The sequence below is a fragment of the Gymnogyps californianus genome, chromosome 10 (assembly GCF_018139145.2).
Source record: "Gymnogyps californianus isolate 813 chromosome 10, ASM1813914v2, whole genome shotgun sequence".
Classification (NCBI taxonomy): domain Eukaryota; kingdom Metazoa; phylum Chordata; class Aves; order Accipitriformes; family Cathartidae; genus Gymnogyps; species Gymnogyps californianus.
The window spans coordinates 12,153,750-12,181,504 of NC_059480.1; the positions used below are offsets into that span (position 1 = coordinate 12,153,750).

Here is a 27,755-nt window from a genome sequence, read left to right on the forward strand (position 1 = left end):
AAACAGTTTTTGGTGATGAAAAAAGGCAAAGCATCAGATATTGAAAAGTTTCAGTGTGTATCTAATTACATGAAAACTGTATCACTATAGTTGCACCAGGGAAAAAATATAGCCTTATTGCCCGTTAACCTCAGAAAAAAGTTTGATTGCATTTAAATTACTGAAAGTCTGCACAGACCAAAACACTTAAGAATGCTCATAACTGTATTTATAAAATGTTACTTTATAAGCAAAGATGCATTTGAAATACATTTCTGCCATCAGAGCCAAACCTCAAGTCATCTCAAACGTACACGTCAGAATGTAAAAGAGCTGGATTTGACAGCCTTCCACTCTTAGGATCCACAAATGTCTCTCTCCCCCGAAACAACTCTGTACACATTTACACAAGTTCAGCTGTAAATTTCATAGCTTAGCATCAAAGAGAAATTTTCCAGTAAGAACTACTCAGAAAAGGTAACTCTGGGGGGACCTGGAGTCAACAAAGGGGACTCATGAGTTGTTCCTATTCCCACTAATGTTGACAAAGCTTCAGCAGAACACTTACAAAAGCTTGCGGCACGCAGATGCAGCACGCTGTTTTACAGTAGGTAAAAATGAACCAAAAAGTGAGGGTAAGAGGTCTGCCTACTAGAATCCAGGAAGGTCACAAGCGTGAAACTTTTCTCCCTAGTATATCATAGCTGCTAAATAAATGTAGAAAGAACTTCAGAAGTTCTAAAATGTCAGGTTTGCACTTGATAATTTCATTTACAGAAAAATAATTAAATATACCTGCAGCAGCAGTTCTTGTAGTTGGGCTCGCTTCTGTTTTATCCTTTCAATCCGTTTCTGTTTTTCTATCTTAAAACATAAATGTAAATGCATCAAGATATTTAGTTAGTTACCTTGTCTGTTCCACTGTGCCAAACTGAAGAGGCTTTAGAGCTACATCAGTGTGCTAGCACCATTACAAAAATCCATACTTTCTTTGTAAATGGTGGTGGATTCCATGGCACGGTAAGTAAATTGCAAAAGTCTTTTCAGCCCTACTCATTTGCCATATATTTTCTTCTTTTTCAAACAGACTAATCGCATAGTCACATGAGTTTCTCCATAAAGCAGGTCTGACAAATCGTAATTTCTTTCTTTGGCAACAATTTTAACCCCAGTAAAGAATCAACTATTACAAGAGACTGTATTATTTCCCCGCCCATTCCTCCTCTTTTGTATTGGGCACTGAGTGCCAATTAGCACCAAATTAAACACTTGCTTGAGGGGGTGCTTTGGGTTTTGGTTTTTTTTCCTCCTGCCCTCCACTCTTTTGGAATTGTGCACGTCCCTTCCACTGTTGTCCTAGCTGCAAGCTCCTAGACATAAATGTGTGGAGACTGGGCTCAGGATCATCACCTCCACTTTTTGTCTGGACTACTCATTTGAGACTTGATTAAACTAACAAGATTTCAGCAACAAAAAGGGGGCAGAGGTAACATTTTCTACATGAGCACAGAATCCGTTTCTTGCAACAGTTTTGTTAATGCCAGTTTATGGGACAAAGCTATCTTCAACCTAAGTATGCAGTGTTTGGGACAGCCGTAGTACTGGATGCCTACTGACACTGCAGATACAACCAACAGATTTTAGATAGTGTTCTGGGGCAACACTAAAGAATTGGACAGTAGTCATCATGTTTAAAAGGTATTTTTCCTCATCATCCTGTTGGTGCCAGCACTGTATCACTGCTCCCCAAAATATTAAACTCTTCAATTATCTTTTCATTCAACCACTGGAACCAAATGATGCAGTCTTTTAAAACTTAGCTGGCCTAAACCCCCTATTTTATTTACAATGTTGCTTTGTGGTAGTTTCGCCCCCCTACACTTTAATGTTTAAAATGCTTCCTTCAGAGCACAGTAGAAGACTTTCCTTGCTGGGATAAATATATAACTCTTAAAACCAATAAACAGTACAGATATAATTCAGACATGGTTTCTATATAACAAGCTTTTTTGTACTGTTTTCTCATTTTTGTACTGGTAATCTTATTGTGGAATTACACTGTGAGAAGAGTTGGCAGTTTATACAGCTTTAAAAGCAAAATTAATTCTGATTTTCACACCATGAAAATGTAGGTTTATTTTCTGTTCTTTTCTATTATGCCATAGGAAGCAACATTTTAAGAAAATATGCCTGGCTTCCATTTTGTTCATACATAATTAGAGCCTGAAACAGTGAATAGCATATGATCATTGTAGATGACACAATGAAATTCAAGTTCCGTATTTGTAACAATAACCTATACTGAAGATAATGTATTCACACGAATGCATGTAAAATGTAGATTTATCCATGATTTTTAAAAAAAAAAGAATCCTGGAGTATGATTGAGCATATGCATACTCCTTGGGTGGATGTATTTGCCAAGTTGCTGTAATGGACAAGGATAGTAAGCGCTTTTTTCTTACCACAGCCAGAAAGACAATTGATGTAAATGAACAGGCACAAAAAAGTCTGGTCTGTACTGGAGAGACGCCCCACTCACCTTTTAAGGTATTTAATGTCACAAATATCACAAATATAATACATATAAAGATGTATTTACAGACAGTCATGACAGCACTCTGCAGTAAATACATAACTTGTGCTTTCCATTTATAGAGCATTTGGCCTGAAGGACAAGCAACATTTGTGCATATAAATTCTGGCATCCCTGCAAAAACATGGGAACTCTTAGCCTGCTGGAAAAATAATGGAAATAACCAATAAGTAAAATTTCTTTTTCTTCCCTGCCAGTTCATAACTAGTATTTGACATCCTAGCAGGAATTACTTTTCAATTTAATTTCCTTTGAATGGCATTTCCAAGTACAGACATTAATAGAAAATTGGTCTCCTTTTAAATGTATAGCATTTTGTAAGCATAACTGCACCATAAATTCTTTTGACTTTCTTCTGGTTAATTTAGGCTACTACAGACTTTAATCTTAAAAGTAATCCCCCATTTAAGCAATGTCCATTTTTGTAAGGTAAACAGGCTTTTTTTAAACTTCATGTGATGTATACTAGATAAAACTGAACTAAGCATACATAAACATACCCTTTCAGTTTATTCAAATATCAAAAGTTGTATTTTCATAGTGTGCAAGAATCAAACCGATCAGGTTCAAATTGAGAAAAAACCCCTCTTCTAAAGTAGAGCAGCTCCATTATCACAACCTGTGAACTATACAGAATTTCCCATCTACCTCACTTTACCTCTAGATTCTGACATTCCTGAGCTGAGTTTGTAGGAAGGCCGATCCATCTGATTTCCTTCTTCTCCTTTGAAATTATGTTCATTGCCATCAGGACATTAAGGGCATCATAAACTCTCCGTCTAATATTTTTCTGATCATAGGCCTGCTAAGAAAACAATGCAGCATTAATTACAACAAAAGAATTCAAAAAGGAAAAAAAGACTGAACACGTCCTTCAGAGATATGTAGAAGATAAAAAGCCAAAATGGCAGTTCAAGTCAGCGTGGTATTAGAGCATGATGCCTTCATCTGTGCTGCTACCTGCATACCAGGTGAGCGTGCTTGGTTGCAAATGGAAGCTTCAGGCCTGCTTGAAGCCTCTGCGCAGCGAATTCCCATCATGGCAAGTCTGTTACAGTTGAAAAGCCTGGCAAGACCACATATGGTGGGTACAAGAGTAGCCTTTTTTTAAGGATAATTCTTTTGGCAGACTTCTCTATTTTGTTTATAATCTAGAGGGAGTTCAATTCTTCATTTTAATTCTATATTTTTCAATTTCAGAGGGTAAGTCTATATTTGGGAAGTAGTTAAGTGAAGGAAAGTATGGAGTGTGGCAGGACAGCGCAGAAACAGAAGGGACAGAATTCCACGATAAACCAGACAATTTTGTAATGGTGTAACAAATTTCAACATATTTGCTTACCGAATCTGTAGCAAGGTGGCTGTTAGAATTTGTGAATTCTGATACCAGCTCATCAGCGACTTCATTGTATGAAGTTGTTCCTTTACGTTGAACTTTTTCACATACTTTCATTGAAAAATGCCTCAGACCCTTCCCATTTTTATCTCCTTTTTTGCTTCTCTTACTGGAAGGAGAAAAGTAATTATTTTAATACATTGAATGTTAACAAGCTACTTTGTAACACAGCAAAAGGTCTACCATTTGCAACAGGAATCCAGACTCATGACATTAGGTACTACCTACATGAAAAATAAAACTGTTCTGCTTTTTTGGATCAGTTTCTTGTTTCTTACAAGTTGGCAAAAAAGCCAGATTTACAGGGAACTCTCATATTTTTGCTTAAAATAGAAAGGCTCAGACATCCCTATTTACAATACAGCAGAAGATACCTTAATTCTTTCTCCTAACAACCCAGTTTAATATCTGTGCCATCATAGCTAAGACTGAGATACAAGAATCTCTTTTGTGGAGAATAAGTACATTTTCATTGGGTTTTATGGTGCCAAATTAATATCTGGCAACTGTCAAGGTCATTTTTCATTCACTTTCTTCCTCCAGAAAAGCAAGAGCTTAGATAATGGTAATGGAAACAACAGGAGCAATTGGTTTTATCACACAAGCTAGATTTGGATGCATATTTCAACAGAAGCCTTTAAAAAGCTCAGCTGTGTTGGTTTTATTTTTAATTACAGTTTTACAAGTTGGCTTGATAATATGTTTCAGGGAGATCTACTATTTTACAGAAAAAGGCCTAGTTCTGTCAACAGTAACAAGCTACGGAAAACATTAAAATACAAGAATGCTCTTCGAAATTTTGAATGTATTTAAGAAAACAGAACACTGGAAAGAAGGACAGAAGAAAAAGAAGAGTGGAAAGGAACACCGGAAGATTTAAAAAAACCCAACACTCCTAATCCCTACACAGATATTCAATCTGAGTAACTCCTGATAGGGAAACAAATAAGACCACCTTGAATGCATTCAAAGAAGTTTCGGAAGCAAAGGAAAAGATCATCTGTTTACAAGTATTTGTCACACTGAAAACTAGAATAGTCCCGTTTCTGAAGATGTGTTGTGGTTTTTTTCACAACTCCCAGTATCATCTGTAACAGCAAATGTATTTATCAGGAAGTGATAAAGCAAAGAGTAACGAATTATAACTACAAGGAATAACATACAACATAGCTTTTACGTAGAGGAGTGAAAACTGCTGGAAGTGGGAACTGGACATCCATCTCTCTGAAGGGCAGATCTGAAGAAGTGAAACAGGTATGACCGTATACATAAAATATATATATATATGTTCAATAATACTCACCTTTCTGAAAAATCTGATTCTATAAATTCTCGATTCCGCTTCCTGTCCCTAAGAAAAGACAATTCAAACTCAGATGAAAATAACATTATATATTTAGACCAACAAAAGCAATGTATTTGGGGCCTAGCTGGGTACTAATGTTTGCTGTTACATGTTTACTGAAAGGGGAAAATAGTACACACACAGCTTGACAAAATTTGAGCGAAGGTGGCTAGGACTTTGGAGGTTGTCTGAGCTCACTGCCAGACAAGTTGTACTCCCAATTTTACCATGCTTTGCCCGTATGATTTTAGGGAAGTCACTTCATCTGGAACTATAGGAAGTGCTGATGTGAGCTAGATAACCAAATCCCATCAAAAAGGAGAAGCTGGGCTCCTTTGAAAATTCCTACTAAAATTCCTCCATGTGGAAGAAAAATGCCTTTAAACAGCACATAAGATATATCCCGTATTATCAGGACACTGAATGTTTTCGTATCTTTAAACAAAAAACAAGGTAGAACACTAAACACATCCGTATTAGAGCTGATGCATACAGAGCTGAAGAGAGATACTCTGAAGAAGTAGTTGACATGAATTTTGCATAGGAGTAGCAGTCACAAATCATTGCCGGTTTCCTTAGCATTCCGTTTATTAGCTACAGCAAGCAGACTTCAGAAGTTGTATTCTAAACTTGTCTTTTATTCTTGCAGCTGATACAATGCACACTGCTTGAGAACTATCGGTAAATTACTTCACGTTGTTACCCTGCAGTCTCAAAACCAGAGCTCACAGCAGATACTTACGCAGCTAAAAACCTGACAGTGTTATGAAGGGAGCTGAACAAAAATGATGAATTTGAAGATCTGTGCCACGACAGCCTGCATGTATTTGGTTGTGTGACCCAGAACCCATCAGCAGCCTTCTTCCTCGGCAGCAACGGCGGGATTGTTGTCTTTGGCAATCCCTGTCCATGGTGCTTAACCGCTCATGCTGCGGGACTGGGGCTCTGGCTGCAGCAGAGCTGGGGCCGGGGCCGGGACGGCAGGGAACGCAGAGCTGTCCCCTGGTCTGTAAGCCAGGCTGCCGGAGGGGGTATGGGCCCTGAGAATGAATATGCTCTTGTCTCATTTCATTTGGGAAACAATTTGGAATCTGTGAAGAGGAGTAAACAACAGGTAAAGCAAGGAGTCCGCACTTGCAATCCTCTGGAACTGTCTTCAGCAAGGGCTCACTGCTTAGGTTCGGCAATACCACAGACCCTTCCTCACCTCTGTTCTTCAGATGAAAATATGACCTATCGTATGGACTTCTCCAGGGATCAATATTCATCAGCCAGTCTGGAGAACATCTTGCTCCTTTTTATCGGCGAAACAATAGTTAGGCTCATTGGAAACACTGTGTCTAGATTTTGACAGTGTATAAACAGAAGGATGGTGCTTCTTGGTGGTGGTGGTTGATGCACTGCAACAAGGCTTCTCTCTGGGAATCTCAATCACCTGGGTTTGGATGAAGCTTAAAAAAGCTCATGGGCATTGATTCTCTGGTTTAGCAAGCTGTGAACAGACACTATAGCTTCTCCCTCCTCTGGGTACTGAAAGAACTTCTGCCTGGCCTCCACATTTCACAGAATTTGCAGAAACAAAGTAATCTTTGACAACTCCTTTTTCAAATAAAATCAGAACTAAGTGGATTCAAAAGGTATTTGAGGAGATAAACACATACTCGGCCAAAAAACCAAGCTTAAAAACTGCTCAGCCGGGCATGCAGTTTATTGACTCCATGGTGGGAATATAGCGACTGGGAAGTTAAAGCCTATGACAGTCCTTGCTTACAGCACAGAATGAAGAAAGTCAAGGTACAAACATTATACTCTCATTTCTGCCATGTCCTAGATGCTCCATTTTCCCACCTCTAAAGCTGGAAAGGTACTACTGACATTCATCACCTGTTTAGCAAAATTAACCCAGATACAGAAATAAATTACTTTTTAATTTTCAGAGGCAAAGCACTACATCTGTCTTGAGACAGATAAGCTCAGCAGTACTGGTATTAAAAAAAAAAAAAAAAATCATGAAATACAGTAAAGACCGGATTTCATTAGAAGAGATAAAGATGGTCACATTACTCTGGAGTACCTCAGAACCCCATGAAAACTTGTTGCTACTGTAAAATAGTAATAAAAATACAACATTGATTACATTCAAAATTTTCCATTAGAGCTTTATTCTTAAATTCCTCTTGAAGTGTTTCTGACAGTCTCTCCCCCTTGTTGGCACCCGCTGATATGCTCAACAGCAAAGCTACTTGGATATACCATGAACCTCCCAAAAAAATAAAGGCTTCTTTTAACAGGACTCACGAATTTGTGACTCTCCATTTCCACAAAGAAACAGACACTGCCATAAAACAAAATTAAAACAGACAGTGAAGTGACTGGCGCTCGTACTTCTGTGTTCGCATACTCCAGACCTCAAAAGTGCGTAATAGGCTAAAGAGCATGCTCCTTTTAGTTGTGCAAGAACTAGAAGCTGTAAGCCAACATATAGATACAACAGTATAAATAAAGGAAAAAATGAGAACAGATCCCCAAACATCTTTAAGGAAAACAAAAATCTTACCCTGGGACCCAGCCAGAAGCTTCCGTTATGTGTGTCTGTGTGACCATTGCTGGAGCTGGGTTATACGGACTCCCAATCAGAACACTCCCTGAATTGGTCAGTCTTTGTGATGTGCTTATGATCTGTGAAATTTAGAAATAAAAAACACAGCTCTCTTAAGAAAACAGAGGTTACCACAGCCCAAAATTCATACTAAGCATGGTACTAATAAAAAAATAACAATTCTGTACCAGATGCAAGCTGCAGCAAAATATACAGAAGAGATGTCATCAGAAGATCTTCATACATGAAAGTAATTACAATGCTCTTAAGTTTTCTACTAATTGTACCATATTACTGTATTATTCATATGGACAAGACCTAGACAAATAGAAATAATTACTAGGTATGGCAGATGGGCTCTGTACCTATATACATTGAATTATTTCTTCGAGAGTATGTCTAGGCAATTTCTTGATCACTGTAATCAATAAAGCCTCCTTTCCAATGGATTTGTCTCTTGCAATTGTCTGTCTTTGGTACCAAAGACAATTGGAGCTGCAGGCAAAGTATTCCCTGCAGTTTCTAGCATTCACAAGATTTCAAGGCATTCCAGCAAGCTAATAATACAACAGTGTACCTATGGAATTAAATGTAAAGTCTATACAGTACAGATAGAATTTACATTTATTCAAACCTGGTGAAATTGTATGTACAGTGGTTGTTAACGCTAAGACACTTGGTCTCAACTTTTAAATCACATCTAAGTTCATTCTTTAAAGTAGGTCACCACAAGAATTTAGATAGTATTTAAAAATGAAACAGTATTAATTAGTTAATCTTTAAAATAAAACACATGTTAAATTATTTTGATTCCAGTATGGTAAGATTCATACCAAAGCTTCTTGGACAATGCTTTTTACTCATATACCTTATTTTGCTTTTGTAACTTTATTTTACTTTACTCCATTTGCTAGCGACATTTTGAGTACCTACTGTATTAAACTTTGTAGTTTCCTTTACTACTTAACTTACTCGAGACCCATCTAAGTATGCGGCAGATACTTTGTTTGGTATCCATCAATATTGTTTAAACAACTAGAAAAAGTGGTATCTGAAGAATTTCCCATTTCCTTAGCTCACTGCGCATTACTTCACATCCCTCCTGACACCACACTGTGATTACATGTATGTAAGATTTATCTTATTTATTTTTGCAAGTGGATAGCTTGACAGAAACAAGTGAAAACAGAAATTCAGGAAAACCGAAACACAGGCACAAGTTAGATATTTACTGGTTGATACTGGAGAACAGAAGACCCCAGGTTGGCTGCTTTACACACTGCATGCATGCACAGGAAAGGTGTCAACTTTTATCAACTTACTGCTACATTGGCTTAAAGTCAGAAACATTTTGTGATAGAATGATTGATTTTTAAAAGCTTGCTTAAGGTCAGCACTGGTGCAACACCAGTATGTAAGCGAGAATCAGTAATGCAATATTTCAATTAAACATCAATCCAATCCAGTAACTTTTTATATTAATTTCGTGCCACATTATAAATAACTTTTATTTGCAGTAAGCATATGGTTCTGCCAGCATATGGCAGGGAGAAAAGATTTTAAATATTTTGCATGCTGAAATGTGTTTCACCACATGCCACCCTCTCCGAGGTTTCACATTGCTCTACTGATGTCTTGTAAATCACAGATCAAATGTGTCATAAACCAGTATTTTATGTCCAATCGCCTCGTAATTTTCTTGTGACAACCACTATAATAAACTGAGGTGGCAAAATCATGTTCGGGTGTTTCCAAGACCGACCTGTCCCATATCTTTCTGTCCCTTGGTGCCATCTCGTGGAGACTGACACCAGCAGCACGCTCTCCCGGGAGCCCGTTCCCCACGGCAGCCACGCCGCTTGGGCAGCGCCACGTTTGATGGGCACTTACAGGCGGTTGTTGCACAAGCACAAAAATCCACCTGTCTACACCTTACTGCTAAAGCTGCAAGTTGTTGGATGCAGGGACACAGATGTCACGGGTATACAAATCAGTGTTATTTCAGTGTCACTTCTAAATTTACTATTGAATGTTTGCTTTCACAAAAAATGCTACACTCAGTATTTTCAGAGGACTAATTCCATCTTAACAGCAAACATTTTTCCAGTGTGCCTGAAGTAATCACATAAATTCACTGCATAGCATAATACAGAAAAAGAAAACCTCACCCTAATTTAGCAAATAGAGCATCTGTAGGTTGTGTTAAATCCCTGTAATTAAGCACTAACATTTGATCGATAATGCTGTTAAATTTACACCTACAGACTGAATCTAAAGAAACTGTAACAAACACTCGTACACAAGAATCCAGCATGCAAATTGTGCCAGTTTCACCGTTTGCACCGCCGTACCCCAAGGGATTCAGACCAACGGTCACCGTTCAGCCAGCAGCCCACTCCACTGATCCTGGGGCTGTGGGCTGGTTTGAAGGACGTGGAGCAGCCACAAAGGCTGTAACCCACAGTGGTTAAATAAAACCAAAAAACCCCTCACGGCAGCAGGATGTTCCTAACACCGGTGAGATGCTGAAGGAGCGCTAACATTCCACTATTAAGAACTTGTGAACGTTCTCTTCTAAATGGTCTGGCACACAACACAGCTGTACACTGAATGTCTTAGGAGGCCTGTGTTAATGGCTATTTAATAAGAAAATGTTTTCTGAGTATCTGAAGATCTGTCCTTGCAAAGCAGTAGAATAAAATAATTTTTTTAAATTAAATAATTTAAAAATAAAGAATAAAAAATATAAATAAAATAAAATGTGTGTCTCACACCATGCAGTAGCTTGTGCAACTTCTACCTGCTATAGAACCTAAACTGTAACTAGGGTTCATTTAAACCAAAAGCAGGGCCTTGAGAAATCACTCGTAAGAGTAGGAACTGCATTAACTGATGGCTCTCCCCTGTTCTTGGCTATTATTTATTGCACTCACAAAATACACCTTTTGTAGCAGAACTATCTAGCAATACTTGCATCAGTACCGATGCACTGAAGAACACGATTCTCTGGTAGACAGCCTGTGGCTAGTACTTCAGATGGAGAGCTCTACACAGTGGAGAATGCAGCTCGGGGGGGCCTGGCTGTCATGCTTGTGCCCATCTGTCCCACTGGGATAAAAGCCATTGAAGAACAGTAATAACTTCTGATGTGAAAAAGATGCACCACAATTATTTATAAAACACATCAAATGGTTCTTGTACTCAGGCAAAGTGCTTGGCAAGCAGGCATCAGGTTACTAGAAACAGTTCACTGTATTGCCTATTTAGTTCTTTGGCCACCAGAAAACCAAAAATTTTTCTCAAAACCAGATCCAAAATCCCTGAAACAGCAATATACGCTCATATACAGTTATCATTGACAGGAAAAGACAGTTTTAAGAAGAGCAGTTTGAACAAGTTAAATCTCTAGCAACACAGCCGAGACAGTTACTCTTTGGCAATGCTGGAGATTCACTGGTGAGAACATGACTCAAAATACTCAGAAAATATCAATAACATTCTTAATGAGATTTTTTTTTTTTCTTAATACACTTTTGAGTAGTAGTTAAAATGTCAACTGGTAAAGTTGTTTCAGTTTCCACTCAAAGCCAGGAAAACAGGTATCCCCTAAGGTCACATACACGATCGTCGTTGGGAGTGGCAATTCTGGCACGCCAGGAGTGCTGTACCCACACGTCATCACCTTTCCATCCAGGTGGGGCACTTGAGCAGCCTTTGCAGCTGAGGCAGGGAGCGGCAAGGTCCTAGCACTGTTCCCATCTTTGTTTTTCATGTTTCCATATTACATCAACAGGAAGTCACACAGCTACTTATACAAGTTAGCATTACCGGAGTTGCAAAACTTACCATTTGGGGTCCAACATTCACATTGATTGGTCCTAAGGTTTTTGGCAAGATCTTAGTTGGAGAGTTGGTGCTGGAAACTGGTAATGTAATTATTGAAATATTACCTAAAAAGAGCAGTAAAAAGAGAGTTTAAAATTACTTCCTTAGTAACCTATGAATAATACTTTGGCGAATTCCCACATCATTTTAACGTTTTGGAATCAGGTTAGCTTTTTTGTCTCGTACACTGCAGACACACCCTCGCATAACAGCCTCCAGACCTTTTAGCAGCTGTCACAAGGACACCTCACAAAACTACACCTTCACTGTTTTACCTTTAAAACTATGTGTTAGTATTTTATTTCCAGAAACAATTTCTTCTTGCCCAAGACAAAGAGCACACAGCCTGCCATACCTCAGCATTAAAAGTTAATGACTATACTTCTAGAAAGAAGTCAGCGTACAAATCCTATTTATAATCATAAGCACACATACAAAATATGTATCCATATATCTTCATAGCCTTAACCATTCCTCATCTGACCATACTAAAGTATTCTATAAACATCAGTGAAGTAAGCCTATCACAGCCTGTCACTGTACAGATGGAGTAAATGACGCCTTTACAACTTACCTGAAGTAACAGAGCAGGCAGGTGGATGTCAAGATAAAGCCAACCATGCCATCTCTAACCCAGCATGTTCTCAGCCCAAGATGTTTATTATCTTTGTGATGCCGGACTGCTTACGGATCTAACTCATCCTGCCTTCACACAGAGAAGCGCAGCTCTATGCTGAGTGCCTCACAAATGCTGCTGCTCCTCCTCTATTCCAAATCGTGTCTTGTAATCTTGATTATTCAGACTTAACGTCTTAAAACTCATGCAGCACTACCATTAGCCCATGAGTGTTCAAAACTGTTGTACACAAGCCACTCAAAGCAGTAAACACACTTAGTTATCTATGGACATCGTGGCAGCAGCAGCTCCTGTCTCTACGACAGTTTCAAAGCAAGAGAGCTGGGAATTGATCAAGCAAATACCTCCCCCCATTCTTATGCACAGCCTTATTCAAAATGGGGAATGACAATGGTGGGTCTGGAGGCAAATCAAATATAAGGAAGAGCTGCCACTGCCTTGTAATCCAGAGTCAGCTTGGGTCTAGCTGGGGTCACAAGCCGTAAGGACAAGGATTGGCTCCTGAAGAGCTACTTACACTCCCTGGCGCTAGCAGACAGAAACTGAAGGCATCTGAGGTGACAGGTTCCTTCCAAACAGCGCAGGCACCAGCCCTCACCACTGCCCTGCCCTGCCCTCCTTCCACAGGAGCTGGCCAACATTCAGCTTAGCCCAGATGGTCCCAAGCTGACTCAGTGGTGTTAGACATCTCTGTTCCCTGGTCTTTTCCCATACAACCTCCACTGTTCTCCTCCACTGCCCACTTTTCTCTTTTCACTTGGTCCTGAACCATGGTCTTTTTTTTTTTTTAATTTTACTACACCTACATTCTGCCATGAGGTAGCTGGAAAATCATAAAATCAACAGTGTAACTTCTCTGTAATACGAAGCAGAAGCAACACAATTGAGAGAAAAAGAATACTTAAGAAAGGATCTTCTGTAGCTACAGCACGGGAGTAGAAAAAATGTAGACATATGCAGAGTCTCACCTTTATAAAAAATGAAGAGAGATATGAGAAATATTTACAATTTGAGACAAGGATGTTCTAATGTTCTGTGTAAATTCTTTCGGCATTTGGAGTAACACTACTACTTAATACTAATTTTCCCAAAGGCAGATCTGTATCTGAGAACATCTTCAGAAAAAGCTTGCTTCTTCTCTATTCAATAAATTGAACAGTTTATTCAGTCACCTAACTTACCTAGGAAAAAAACCCTATAAAACCCCCACACTTGCAAACCCACCCCCACAGTAAATCCTTGCTCTATTATGAAACCTTTGGTGAGGTAGTGCCAGAGCGCACAAGCGAACAGTAATTCATGATTTGCATACACTGTGTTCCCATTTTGAGCTCAAAATAGTTCTCTGAACTGGCCAGTTACTTGTCAATTTTACTTTTGCTACAGGATTTTGCCCAGGATTTGCTAAGCTGTGCTAGCATATTCTCATCAAAACCTAGTCTCCCCTCTCATTGCAGGGTGTTGTCATCAGTGATGTGCCTGTCACTTCCCAGTACTGCTGCAGAAATTTTCCTCTTTGCTGCTGCAGCTGAAACTTTTGACCCCTTTTTCTCCAAGATCAGCTCTCATGCTATTTCTCCTTGTCCCTTTTCTTACCAGCGAAAAGAAATAAAGTACTTTCTCTGGTGCCGACAACATAAGGTCACATGGCAAAGTGCAGTAAAATTCTGGCATGTCAGCATTTAGCTTACAGTTCTCTCACCACAGGGCTACACCACAGAGTCATCTCCAGCGACACTTCCTGCCCTGCAAGAGGCACTGTAACGTCACGTTTCACAACGTTAAGCTTGAGACGTGTCAGACTTACTGTACCGTACAATTAGCACTGCTGGTGTACAGTCAAATGTACCCGTCTACCCACTGTCCCACATCAACCGCTGTGCACACGGTTTGTTTCTTTGTCAACATGCGGCACGTAGATTGTAATCTATTTGCACTGGCAATAGTTTTTAACATATGTATGTATGACCTCCCCTTGCACACGCGTGCAGACTCTCTGAAAACTGCAGCTTAAAAATACAATACCCATGGCCAAAGCCACACACAACCACCGGATTTACTGTAGCAGCCCTGGAAAAAACACTAATTAAGAGCTACTGCTGCACCATGCCTTCATTTACAAGGCTACCTAGATAAATGTATATGGTCACCATTAGGGCAACTTCAGTAAATACAAGGGTCCTTCAAATTACTTGATCTTGATTTTACAAAGACAGTTGCTTACATATGACATATGTTTAAAAGTCTTTTTGGCTAGAGTTACCATCAGTAAGAAAGAGCTTCATCTTCTAATCCCTACACAAATCCCCCATTTGGCAGCAGCAGTGTCAAAATGATCTTAAGAGTTGATCAGGTTTTCAAAGAAATGTTTCCCTGCCCTTGTCCTTCCTTTTACATTTCTTTACGGGTAAATATACATATGTGAATGTGTAGACTTTTAAACACAGATAGGACAGAAAGGGACCAGTTTCTTTTTATGAGTGACGTCTCTCTCATCCACCATGGAGAGAAGGAAAGAGCAACCAAATTTTTCACAGTAAGAGGTCATTCTGTGTGTTTGTCAGCAGTTGAAAAAATGGTAAACAAAAAGTTTTATCACTTACAAATAAAATATTCCCTCCCTCCTGTTTTCTTTTTTTCAAAAATAGTGTCATAGTCCAGATACTCATGTGACCTCAACTGCTCCAAATATTTAATGGTGGAAACACCACCTTCCCATCTCTCTTCACAGCAAACATGACAGTTGTTTCAGTTAGCTGCTGCAAAGAGTTCACGCGTTTCCAAATAGATCACATCAGCACCCCAACCTGAAGAGACAGATTTTGCAGTCAGTATCGCCAGCGTCACTACTATTCTTGAAACAAAGAGAAATCCAACTTCCAAGAGCATCCCGTCCTGCCCGTGGCCCTTGCGCAGCGGCAGCCCTGGTCTGAGGGACACAGCTGCCACTGAAAGACCAGGAGCTGGCCAGAACTGGTCCCGGCGCAATAAAAACATGACCACAAAGTGGAAACTACACAAGTACAACCAGCTCAGAGAGCAGGCACTTGCTTGCTAAGATGACTAGCTGTATTTTACACCAAATTTTCAAGGTTAGTGCACCTCTGTTTGCTGAAGAGCTGGTAATTTCTAAAGTTTTGAAGGCAAGGTAGTATTACAAAACAGCAAGCATCAACAGGAACAATCTCTTCAAGTCTTATTTAAAAAACAGCATAGAAAAAGTAGGAGGAGGAAGTAGATGTCACACTGTAGATCATCTAAAGAATATTCAACAGACTTCTAAAAAATATTCAACAGATTTCTGTATTCAACTTAAAGCAGAAATATCACCAAACTGATTATATATACTTTATCACATAGCAATTGTAAAGGCTTTAAACATGATCAAATTCCAAATAAATGCCAAGTCTTAATAACGCCCATCATTTGGGGACAAAAAAAAAAGATTACACTGATTTATGTTCCACTGAAAAACAGCAGTGCGTACAGTGGTAAGCTGAACACAATGAGACCCATCAGCCTCCTAGTCACGGTAATCTTACTGCATGGATAAAAAAGGTCAGCAGAGATGAATCAAACTAGAATGATTTGTATAATAATACTCAATTCTTATATAATGCTTCTTGGCAGTACTTTCAAAGCACAAAGGAGGTCAGTGTCATTATTCCCATTTTACCTATGGAAAACCGAGCACATGGGAAAGAAACCCACTTAAAACTCTCATAGAGAGGCTTTAACTGCAATATATATATGAAAGCACCACAAACTGAGCATGCTCATCACTGATGCAAATTCAAAATAAAAATCTGTCAGTGGACATACGTATGTTCCTCTTAGAACAAAAGCATTTTGCTTCTACCTAAGTTATTTTTCCATCCCTCAGTCACCTCTATTGTTCTTTCTCATGGAGACAAACCAGTGTTGCTATTCTTTCATATTGAGAAAAACATGATCACTACATAACTACTATTCTTCCTGGCATTTGCAAAATATTTTTACTTGCTCGCACAAAGAAAAAATCAATTTAAATGATCTGCAGCTTCAAGCAGTCACAGAACCAAGTTATTCATGTTTATGTACATGTATGCTCACATGCACACACTAACTAACCATCCCACAAGACTAACTTTAAATTGTTATGTGGCATCCTAAATAGCTTAACTTCACACAAACAACATGGACTCCTATACAAATATGAAGCTAAAGAGGTTTTAGTGATTTTTTCCTATATAACTAAATCTGTTAGGTCTGCAGCTTAGTTGCAAAGATAATCAGAAACAATATCAACTGGAGAATCTATAGAATCTGTCACAGCCAGTTTGAAGGAAACCATAGCTGATGGGAAGCACAGACCAACCAGCCGGGGTCACACACAATGGGTACATCAACAAAAAAAGTCTTTGAATTTTTAGACAAAACACCAGGGAAGTGTTGGTAATTTGGATTTAATATTCAGAGCTCTGAAACAAATGTCCACATTTTTAAAGTGTATCAATGAACAGCCATTTTAAATAATACAGCCTATGGCTTGACAGTAATGGCAAAAAAAACCAGTTCAGAGTTGTGAAGTATCAGAAGTCCATTAGGATATTTTGCAATAGCATATGTGATGTGTCCTCAGGGTCCTCTATTACACTAAAACATAAATTGATCTCCAAGATCAGGATACAGTATTATAAAAGCATATAGAAAAACTGAATTATGAACATGCTATTAATATGCATATATTGTCTTGGTACATTTCTTCACTTGTTTATTGCACAAACTTACTAGGCTATAAACCTAACTTTAAAAATTCCATAGTCTGTAGAAGCACATACATATCTAGAAATATATGAAATCAAAGAGATCTGTAGAAAAGAAAAAACAAAATGGGGCAGACAACATTTTAGTGTACTTCAGACTTACACTGACCAGTACATTTTCAGTCTTTTACTGTTCAATTTGAGACAAATTTATAGGAGTTAACAGTTGTATGAATCTCAAAGTACCAAGTGTAGGCCTATTGATAACCAATTCTGTTGTCTTGATCATTTTAGCAGATCTCTTCAAGCACACAATGAACTCCCAGCGCTCTTCAGGCCTCGAGCTGGAACCCCCTAAGGCCCTGGTCAGATATTCAGCACACTGCCACTAAAATTTGTTTATGCAGACCTCATCGCCAATGCTCATTCCTGCCTGCAAGCCAGCACAGCCATGGCTATGGCTATGCAGTGAACTTGCCTTCTTTTCCTTTGGCAAGGGGGAACAATGGGTATTTTTTGGCTGAATCTGTTCCCGGGTCCAGTGAACTGCTCAGCCACCTACACAGCTATGCCCGCACTAAGCAAAGGAAAATGTTTAAAAGCAGCTGTGAGATGACCAGAGCCAACTTAACTGGCACTCTTGCCAGAGAAGATGTCTATGAAAGCAAGCAAAAGATTACATCACAAGGAAAGGCAGAAAATGGTAAATATGTTAATTAAAGGAAAAAAGAGAGACACCCCTGCATTACTGCTTCCATTACAGCAGCATAGGCATATGGCAGTCCTGTGCATTGAGAAGTTTCTAAAACACCAGCCCTATCAGGACTTAGTAAAAATTAGGTACTGCATAAAAAAAAGACGTATTGAAACAAAGTTCATTGTGAAGTTATATTAAAAGTTAAGATTCCCACCCAAAGCAATCTGGATTGCAATCTGATCTGATTAAGGGATCCCGCCTCATGGAGCCTATTTCAAGACTGGTGGTCTAGAGCTGGACTCCCTTTTCCCTCCACAGCAATAAACAGGGAACACCAAGTAAATTCATAGAATTTAAGAATATAGTAACAAAAAAGTATTAACTAAGGACAGTACAATTCACCAAAACTATTGTGTTCCTCTACATTATACATTTTAAGATGAGAATCAAATGTCACTCATAGTAAACGAGCTGAAAACTGTTGCTTCTTTCTTCCACACCCGACTAACTGTCAACTCACTGGTCATAGACAAAAGTGGATCAGTACCCAGTGTCTTCACTCAGACACAGACACACTGGGTCAGCCAACAGATTTTGTTTAGGAGGCTGTGCTGGTTTTGGCTGGGATAGAGTTAATTTTCTCCACAGTAGCTAGTATGGGGCTATGTTTTGGATTTGTGCTGGAAACAGCATTGATAATTCAGGGATGTTTCCGTTATTGCTGAGCAGTGCTTACAGAGTCAAGGCCTTTTCTGCTCCTCACACCACCCCACCAGCGAGGAGGCTGGGGGTGCACAAGGAGCTGGGAGGGGACACAGCCGGGACAGCTGACCCCAACTGACCAAAGGGATATTCCAGACCATAGGACGTCATGCTCAGCATATAAAGCTGGGGGAAATAGAAGGAAAAGGGAGACGTTCGGAGTGATGGTGTTTGTCTTCCCAAGTCACCGTTACGCGTGATGGAGCCCTGCTTTCCTGGAGATGGCTGAACACCTGCCTGCCGATGGGAAGTGGTGAATGAATTCGTTTTGCTTTGCTTGCACGGCTTTTGCTTTACCTATTAAACTGTCTTTATCTCAACCCACAAGTGTTCTCACTGTTACCCTTCTGATTCTCTCCCCCATCCCACCGGGGGCAGGGTGGGGTGGGGTGTGAGCGAGCAGCTGTGTGGTGCTTAGTTGCTGGCTGGGGTTAAACCATGACAGAGGCAAACAGAACAGTTAACCTGTGAAATAAATTAATTTTTTACATTCAAGAGTATTCCCCATGAAAGATAACAAAATATGGTTTCAGTAACTTTTCTAATTTTTTTTTTACAGGCACTTACAAATTTAGAGTTCTTTAAGTTTTTAGATCATTATCTATGGAAAATTAAGCTTGTGCTCCAGGTGACTTCTCTGTGCATTTAACTGATCTGATTTACTTCTGGGAATATCCCTTACTTGCAGATCATGTACATCAAGTACTTTTAACATAAGCTAAAAGCATGCCAAAACAAGACCTTGGAAACAGTATAATTAAAAATGCAACCTATCAAATACAAGTTAATCCTTACTAGACTTTTTTCCATTTATATCAGATGTATTACCTCTTCTTTCCTACCAGCAGCTATGAGTTTTGAATGAAAGAACCTTGTTACAGGAGACATGTTGGTTTTTTCGGAAACAAATTCTCATTGGGAGTTTTCCAGCTCAAAGTCTGGTAAGAATTTTTTTCCTCAAAACCAAGCCTTCCTGATCATTTCTACTGATTGTGCTGTTGTTTTTGTTGTAACTGTAATAATTCTGATCAAACTCCAACTTCTCAAGTTCATGAAAAACATTAACTCATATCTAAACTCCTCCTCCCCTCCCCTCCCCAAACTAAATATTCTCGGTAGAATATGTACTTAACAAGCGAAGTTATAAGAGTCTGAAGACAGAATCACAGAATGGCTGGGAGGGACCTCTGGAGATCATCTTGTCCAACCCCCCTGCTCAAGCAGGGTCAGCCAGAGCAGGCCGCCCAGGACCACGTCCAGAAAGCTTCTGAGTATCTCCAAGGATGGAGACTCCACAACCTCTCTGGGCAACCCGTGCCAGTGCTCGGTCACCCTCACAGTAAAAAAAAATGTTTCCTGATGTTCAGAGAAAACCTCCTGTGCTTCAGTCTGTGCCCATGCCTCTGGTCCTGTCACTGGGCACCACTGAAAAGACCCTGGCTCCATCCTCTATGCACCCTCCCTTCAGGTATTTATACACACTGATAAGTTCCCCCCTGAGCCTTCTCTTCTCCAGACTACAGTCCCAGCTCTCTCCGCCTTTCCTCATGAGAGATGTTCCAGTCCCCTTCATGATCTTAATGGCCCTTGGCTGGACTCTCTCCACTATGTCTGTCTGTCTCTTTCACTGGGGAGCCCCGTAACTGGACCCAGTACTCCAGGAGTAGCCTCACCAGGGCTGAGTGGGGAGGCGAAGGGTTACCTCCCTCGACCTGCTGTCAACACTCCTCCCCATGCTGCCCAGGATACCGTTAGCCTTCCTCGTGGCAAGGGCCCATTGCCGGCTCACGGTCAACGTGCTCCCCACCGGCACCCCCACCTCCCTTTCTGCAGAGCTGCCGTCCAGCCGGTCGGCCCCAGCCCGTACTGGTGCAGGGGCCGGTCCCCTCCGCGATGAATCTCTCCAGCCTGCCATTCCCCTGGACGGCAGCGCACCTCTCAGCCGTACCACGCGCAGGCTGCGCATTTCGAGTGCGTGCTTCCCAGAAAGCTGTAAAAACTGCCTGCTCCCGCTACCCGGCCTCAGCCGAGAGCTCGTCTTCTGCGCTTCCCTCCCCCCTCAGCCGGCGGCGCCGGGCGCTCCCCCGCACCGCCGCGCCTCTCCAAAGCACGGACACCGCCGCCCCCCCCCGCGAAGTGCCACCGTGTTAAGCTCAAACTAGGCAAGCCAGAGAGCGGGCCTCCTCGGCCGCGCGGGGGGCCCGGCCCGGCCCGCTCCGCTCCGCCGGGCTGCACGCGATGGCGGCCCCCGCCCCCGCGCGCCTTTGTTACCCGGAGGCATCGTGCGGCGGGGCCAGGCGGGAGCAATCGCGCGCCGAGCAAGCCCCGGCGCAGCACGCGGCGGGCCCCGCGGGGGCGGCAGGGCGCGGGGCAGCCCCGGGGGAGCCTGTGCGGGAGCCGCACCAGCAGATCGTGCGGCACAGGCTCCAACCTGCCTTCACAAAGCCTCTCCTTTGCCACGTGTGCAGTTGTAAATGTTGTCATTCACGGTGATATTCCTGAATTTGAACAGACAATTTTAATTCAGCCAGCCCCACACTGCAGTACGGCCAAGGCAGCAGCGCCTGGAAAGCGAAGAAGCCGAAAAAGACTTTGCTCGGGCTACAGAGTCTCAAGGCAACAAACGTCAGCATCTCGTGGGAGCAAAGACAAGAGACAAAACCCCACAGCAGTCAACGCTGTTTTGTGTTAAGGACAGGGCGCTCTGCCAGAGCAGGAGCTGTAGCGACCGGCAGCTGGACGGTCCCGTTCTGCCCTCCTTGGGGGGGGGGCCAGCAGGGTGGGCAGCAATGCCTCCTCTGCCCCAGCCCACCACACCTCAGCTTGTTCTGCAGAACTGCACAGATCAAGCAGAAATCTTTTAAATCTGCAGTTGCTTTCAAATTTGAAGTTCTCTGCGTACCTTATTTTGTTCAAAGGAATCTTCAGGACATGCTGTCCCTTTACCTGTCACTGCAAAAGGTAACAAATTAACTCATTTCAGGTGTGTTGAATTAGAGTGTTCACCTGATGGCACCACATCTCGTTGAATTTACAGCTGAGAAGCAGCAGCTTCTTTGACTACTAAAATGATTTTGCAAGTAATATCTGATTGCAAACCTTGATTTTATTACAGGGCTTCGTACCTAGGCAACTCCAATGCTCAGCAGATCAGGTAGCCTTGGGACTACTCCTTAAACTAGAATGGAGCCCTCAAAGCCGTGGACATCCATGTGGGTGCACAGAGGGCAGGTGAGGTGGCTGTACGGGACAAGCAACCAAGTGGTAATACGGACATGCCCTCTGCTTGCAATCAGCAGGAAAAGATTTGATTTTCCATTTTTATAATATATATGAACAGGATTACAAAGCTGGAAGTGTTTAACTTACTGACTGGGAATGTCTCCCAAACAGATTAAATTTTAAATTCTCCTGGTTACACATGCAACTCTTCAACATGAACTCTAGAGTATGTCTGATTTAATTCATTCACAGCTTGAAACAATCACCCCAAAACCACAAGTGAACTGTCACTATCCAACTAATTCAGAAACCTAATTATACCTGTTTAAGAACTAACTTGAACTATTACACTTACTAATTTTAACAGAATGGGCCAACTCCACAAAGACATCTTGCCACGTAAACCAGGATTTTGCCTAAATAATGGAGTACCTTAGTTGTTGTCAATTAACTTCATTAGGCACCAAAGTTCTGCCTACACCCAGGAGTGTGTCAGTCTTGTTAGCATGGAGCACAGAGCACACCAGGAGTTTCTCCCAACGGGCACAATCCATGATAAAACACTAGAAGAATACCTAACACATACATACAGATCTATCCCCAAGGCTAAGAACAGCGACAATCATCTCTGTTCTCCAAAACATGAGAGGACACATCCGTTTTGCATTCAGTAACCCAAGAGTATTCCTTCACTAAAGAATGAGAACCAGGCCCATTTTTTTCTGTCTGGGAGAATTAAAATGCAGGTCTCCTACAGGAATAATTTTAATCACTAGTCTGCCAGGTACTTTCAGATAAGGAAATGAAGTATAGTCAGCCCAGCCATAGCTGAACAATTTTGACTGTAACAATAAGTTCTAACCTAGTACGTCAAAGACTGAGCGAAAACGTGAGTGAAAACGACTTTCAGGAAGGAGACATCCAGACTGTGCTGTGTGGACTACTTAAAATACTTTACCCAATGACTGTCCTTGCAACAAGCGGTCCCTGGCATTAGGCAAGTACCCTGGCCATTAGTCAAGAACCATCCGCATGTGGCATTCCCTCTCGGATCCAATGAGTATTCATTTCAAGCAGAGGAAACAAGCTCCAAATGGAGATCCTTGAGCCAAAAGAGCCTGTTGCCTATGAGTTAAAGGCAACAAATGTAGGAAAGTAAATTGTCTGTTGAACGGGAATTGTTCACTAAACAAAGTGAACAACATTCTGAGTTAATGCTCTGCGGAGCACTGTGATATTTCTTCTAGGCACACCTAGAAAGAGAAATCTAGTTCCCTTCAGAATTAGGCAGTAAGTCTTTTTATGAAGATTACAAATTTGGATGTATGTGCTTTGATTCTGCAATCATGATATTTAAAACACCAAATTCCTTAGTAAATCTGTATTGCATTTAGATACACCGGGTACTAGAAATGCTTCTTTTTCCCAGACATCATCTATACAAGGAATAAAAAAAATACTGAAAGTATTCTACAAAGCCTGAATCAAAAAAAGCTACAGCAAGAAGACCATAGTATTCACTAACAGCACAGGAAACAAGCAAGTAATAAGAAAACTGAACCCCCAAATAAACCAAACAACCTGTCAACCTATTTAGGAACAGTAATTCAGATTTTAAAATCAGTAGAAGTGACACAGCAGTACTTTAAGACTTACAGATTAGATTGCAATACCTAAGCAGTCTGTGAGCATTAACTTCTTCTGTAGCAAAATAAACCTGGAAAATATCCAGAGGTTGTGCATGGACACTACAGGTCACTGTGGGAAAGATAAATGAAGCCTGATCAAACACACACTGGAACAGCAGCAACAGAGTAACTGCTTCAGATGGTTCAGGGGAAAAACTCAGGGAGAAAAGAGATTTTGAAAGTTAAGCCTGTGAACGGGAAAACAGCAGAGAAAGTAATTTTAGAGCACAAGGGTCAAGTGATTAGCTATTTTGATTACGCATTCTTAGCATGAAAAAGCCAAAAAATTTCCCCTACATAACTATATCTAGTGGTGCTAATGCTACAGAATGAGACTGCAGCTATACAAGTACAGGAAGAGCAACAGCTGATTTGGTAAGTGTTTGAAGACATTCTCCTGCAGTTTCAACAGCACCCTCAAAGATCCAGGCTGCAGTCTACTGTTACTAGGCAAAGTGGCAGAGCAGTGGGTTTACCTAGAACAGTCCAGCATTTTCCAAAATTAAACCCAGTAAAACCAGGATTACACAATAGATTTCATAGTATAATAAAAGACCAGAGTTCATTAAAAAAAAAGGAACACAAAATTTGCAAGGAATTTTCTATGTGCTCATGGCTCAGCACTGGAATCTGAAGTGTTCCTTTAATGCAATATTGGTACTAAATTAGTATGTTTGTGCTATAGGCAAATAACAAATAAACACACACCACAAATAATTCTTTTTGGAAAGAAAAAAAATTAAATGCAACTTTTCTAAACAAAAATTTCTAGCACTTGAAATCTGATCCTTTCAAGAAGATCCTCATTTGAGCAAATAGCCTCTCTCTTTTGCTCTTGAGCATATCATAAATCCATCATGCTTCAGTCTAAGAACACTGTGAAGGCAAATTATGAACAGGCCCAGATACGTAGCAATAAATTGCCGTTATTTTTACTATAGCAAATGAGTTAAATAATGGATAAAACAATAAAAACCGTATTCATTAGGAAGTTCACAAAGCCCTGTTAAGAGATAGTGAATCTGAAAGCCTGTTTGGAGTTTCTTCCCCCCTCCTTAATTTCCAGAGTTCAACAGTGGACGTGCCAGAAGAAGTAAGTAAAGGACACTTCAGATTGAAAGTAAGAGACAGCTTAGATACTGGCATGCAAGCCTTTCCAGCTTTTATGGAATATTTGATTCTCCAAGAAGAATAAGCCAGCGTGAACAGAATGTTTATATCTCAACAGAGATGTCAGTGATTTTTAATTATACCTCAAGGTTAAAAAAAAAAAAAAATCATTAGAGCATAACATTTTGGAAAATATAGAAGAATAGAGGTAAATAATACATCCATCATCCCAGATGCAAAATCTAATGAAGACTGGGATAAGGATCACTGAGATGTTACTACTAACAGTAATGTCCTATGCTTTATAAAGTTACTCAATTCAGTTACTCTCTGAACAAATCAATTGCTTGTCTCTCAGAAATTATTTGAAAATGTTGCACTTATTTTAGTCTTTTTCCCTAGTATCATGACAAAATAATCACAAAATAAAGAAACACAAAGGGCAATTATCTCACCAGTGCGCAATAAATTAATTCTCAAAGGCCTAAAACCAGTCTGTAATGTTCTGCATAGTTTAGAAAACTAGGAAGATACTGTAGCTCTGGCCATTTTCTGTTTAGACTCTTTCATTTTTTCAGACTCTGAAGTCTGATGCACCTAAGCTGTTGTGATGAGCCAAAAATAATTCTTCCAGCTAGTATATGCATTTGTTTATTGCAGTGGATAACAGCAAACCAGTATTTACTTAGAAAGGTTGATCAAAGCATTTCCTGAATTGTAAATGCTCAAGTTTTCTAATATTGATAAGGGGTTGTAGTTTTATTTTACTGGAATCCTACAGCTGTTCTGACTGCCAACACACTGTTTTAGAGTCAAAAGTGATTAATCTAGAAATGCTAAGATGAAACAGGATAGGACAAAATATAATTATTATTGTAAATTGTCCAGAACACTTATACAAGTACCACAAGATGCCACTAGCCATGAAGTCATGCTTAACCTTCTCTCCCATTTGGACGACACAGAGTCTGGGAACTTTAAGGGTGGGGTGGAAATCAGGAAATTCAGCACATTATTCACCATCAAGGAAAGGAAAAAAAGAGCTTATTTTATCCTCTAATTATTTTTACTACACTCTCTTTTCCCCTCTGAAAACCTGAAGATCTTCCAGTCTTTGTTGCTGACACTTGCATGTCAGTAATAAAACATCTACCAGTGTGGATGTACAAAATGCATTTTGAACATTTAAATTTTGACTCTCTCAAAACTGAACCAACCATATGCAGTGAAATCAGCAATAATACTAAATCACTAAACATAAGAGAGAAATAAGTCTTAATATATGCTTCTTTTCTATGTATACAAATAGAATTCTCTTACCTTTTGTTGGACTCTGGTTCTGATCTATAAATCCTTTCAAGTCTCCATTTGTGGAAGTCACACCAACCTGAACAAAACATTTTTGAAGTCTTAAAATATGATAAACCTTTCTGTGTTTTCTAGTATGCAACTAACAGTATTATGAGAGTAATCTGTTCTGCATTTCTGAAACATCATAATCCTATAGATAGTAGAGTCTAACAAAAGCATGAGATTCAAAGCAAAGGATCCAAGACATTTACTGTGTATATATGAAGACAAACTCTAATTTTAACTAAGTTCTTACCTAAAAAAAACCCCTAAATATTCTGATACTGTACTACACATGACCCAAGCAGCACATTCTGGCTATTATGGTGTTAAATCACTGTCTCTCCAAGTCAAACAGAGCAGCTGCCACCAATAACACAGCAGAAATCTGCCTGATGTACAGTATTCTCAGTAGTAAGCTGCATGGTCTACAGGTCTGAGGAGATGTGACTACTGATGTATTTTAAACAGATTCCCTAGTCTTCAGAAATAAACTGATTTACCCTGAGGATAAATTACCAGAGACATGGAGAACTTAAATCATATATAGAATGGCGCATCTCAGATTTTGGCATGTAGACAAAGCATAGAAAGGTGGAGTTTGTATAGCAAAATGCAAGATCACTGTTCCTGGATGAGGGAGGGAAGAGATGGAAAGTCCCTCAGATCCCAGCTAACAAGGGATGGGCCCAGCAACACCAAGTAATGGTAAGCCATTCTGCAGTTTCAGAGCATTATGCTTGCACCACCTCAGTAACCTCTCTTCAACAAAGCATTTTGTTTTGCTTCCGAGACAGAAGCTGTGATAAGCACTGAGGGACTGAGCTCCATTGGAGCCATAGGCAATTAAACTAAATGCTACAAAATCTCTTTTTAAAAATATTTTAAAATTTGAGTACTTCTGTAAATAATTGGGACAAAGGGTTCAGGTATCCAAGTTAAGAAAAACCAATCATACAATCAAGGATCAAATATTTGCTTTATTTTACAGATGTATGTAGTAATAATGGAACATATGCTAGGGCCGCTCGTAGAATTTTAATCGTATCAAATTAGAGAATCATTTAATTGTAGGCAAATTAAACAGTAGTACCGTAACACTAAAACAAAATACACAAGAACAAAAAATACCTACTACAAGCATTCAATTGCTCAGTTCCGCTAGAGAACTTGTATTCAGCAAGTAATTTTTGAAGGGGAAAAATCTGTACACAGCATTGTAACAGATTCTTTTGAAACTACTTCTATTAAGATTTTTTCACCATCAGGAGCAACATATGAACATCAACTGTTGCTGCACTACCCTGATCGTAAAATACTGCCTAAATGACCTAAGTTACATGCTTATGTAAACAAGCCCTTAGAGATGCTCAATATAGTTCATCAATTTATCTCAAACATTGTATCAGACTGGCTCTTTCCTGTCACACGCAACTAGATGGTCATATACTATTTCCAACGGGCAACCAAGTGCTTTGGTTGTTGCAGACTATGGTATCGCCAGAAGTTGCTTTTGAAACAGAGCAAGTCTGTCTCATTTTTTCCTCTCCGTTTTCCCTTTTGTCTCCCACCAGGTGGCAGCGGTGCAGAGGCAATGCAGCAGGGCTGGGGAGGACGTGAACAGGAACGCCTGGATTTGAGCAGGGGAAAGATGAGGAAGACATGAAAACAAACGCAAAACGTCTCCTATCACGTTTTGGTAGCAGGTCCATACGGAAAACAGCAGCATTCTAGTATTCTTCCC

The 27,755-nt window shown here is 40.2% G+C and overlaps 1 protein-coding gene across 4 annotated transcripts in view; it reads right to left on the bottom strand.

Annotated features, from left to right (window-relative positions):
- TFDP2 (transcription factor Dp-2) overlaps positions 1–27,755 on the bottom strand; it is a 46,672-nt gene that overhangs the window by 13,992 nt on the left and 4,925 nt on the right. Inside the window, exons 2-8 of one of the 4 annotated variants that reach the window (XM_050902267.1) lie at positions 25,982–26,048; positions 11,762–11,865; positions 7,874–7,995; positions 5,275–5,322; positions 3,918–4,080; positions 3,234–3,377; positions 775–843 (exon numbers count right to left, since the gene is read on the bottom strand). In XM_050902267.1, coding sequence (XP_050758224.1) covers positions 775–843; positions 3,234–3,377; positions 3,918–4,080; positions 5,275–5,322; positions 7,874–7,995; positions 11,762–11,865; positions 25,982–26,048 — 717 coding nt within the window. Of the gene's footprint in view, positions 1–774; positions 844–3,233; positions 3,381–3,917; positions 4,081–5,274; positions 5,323–7,873; positions 7,996–11,761; positions 11,866–25,981; positions 26,049–27,755 lie in introns of those variants that run through there. The other 3 variants (XM_050902266.1, XM_050902268.1, XM_050902269.1) reach the window with 3 other exon arrangements.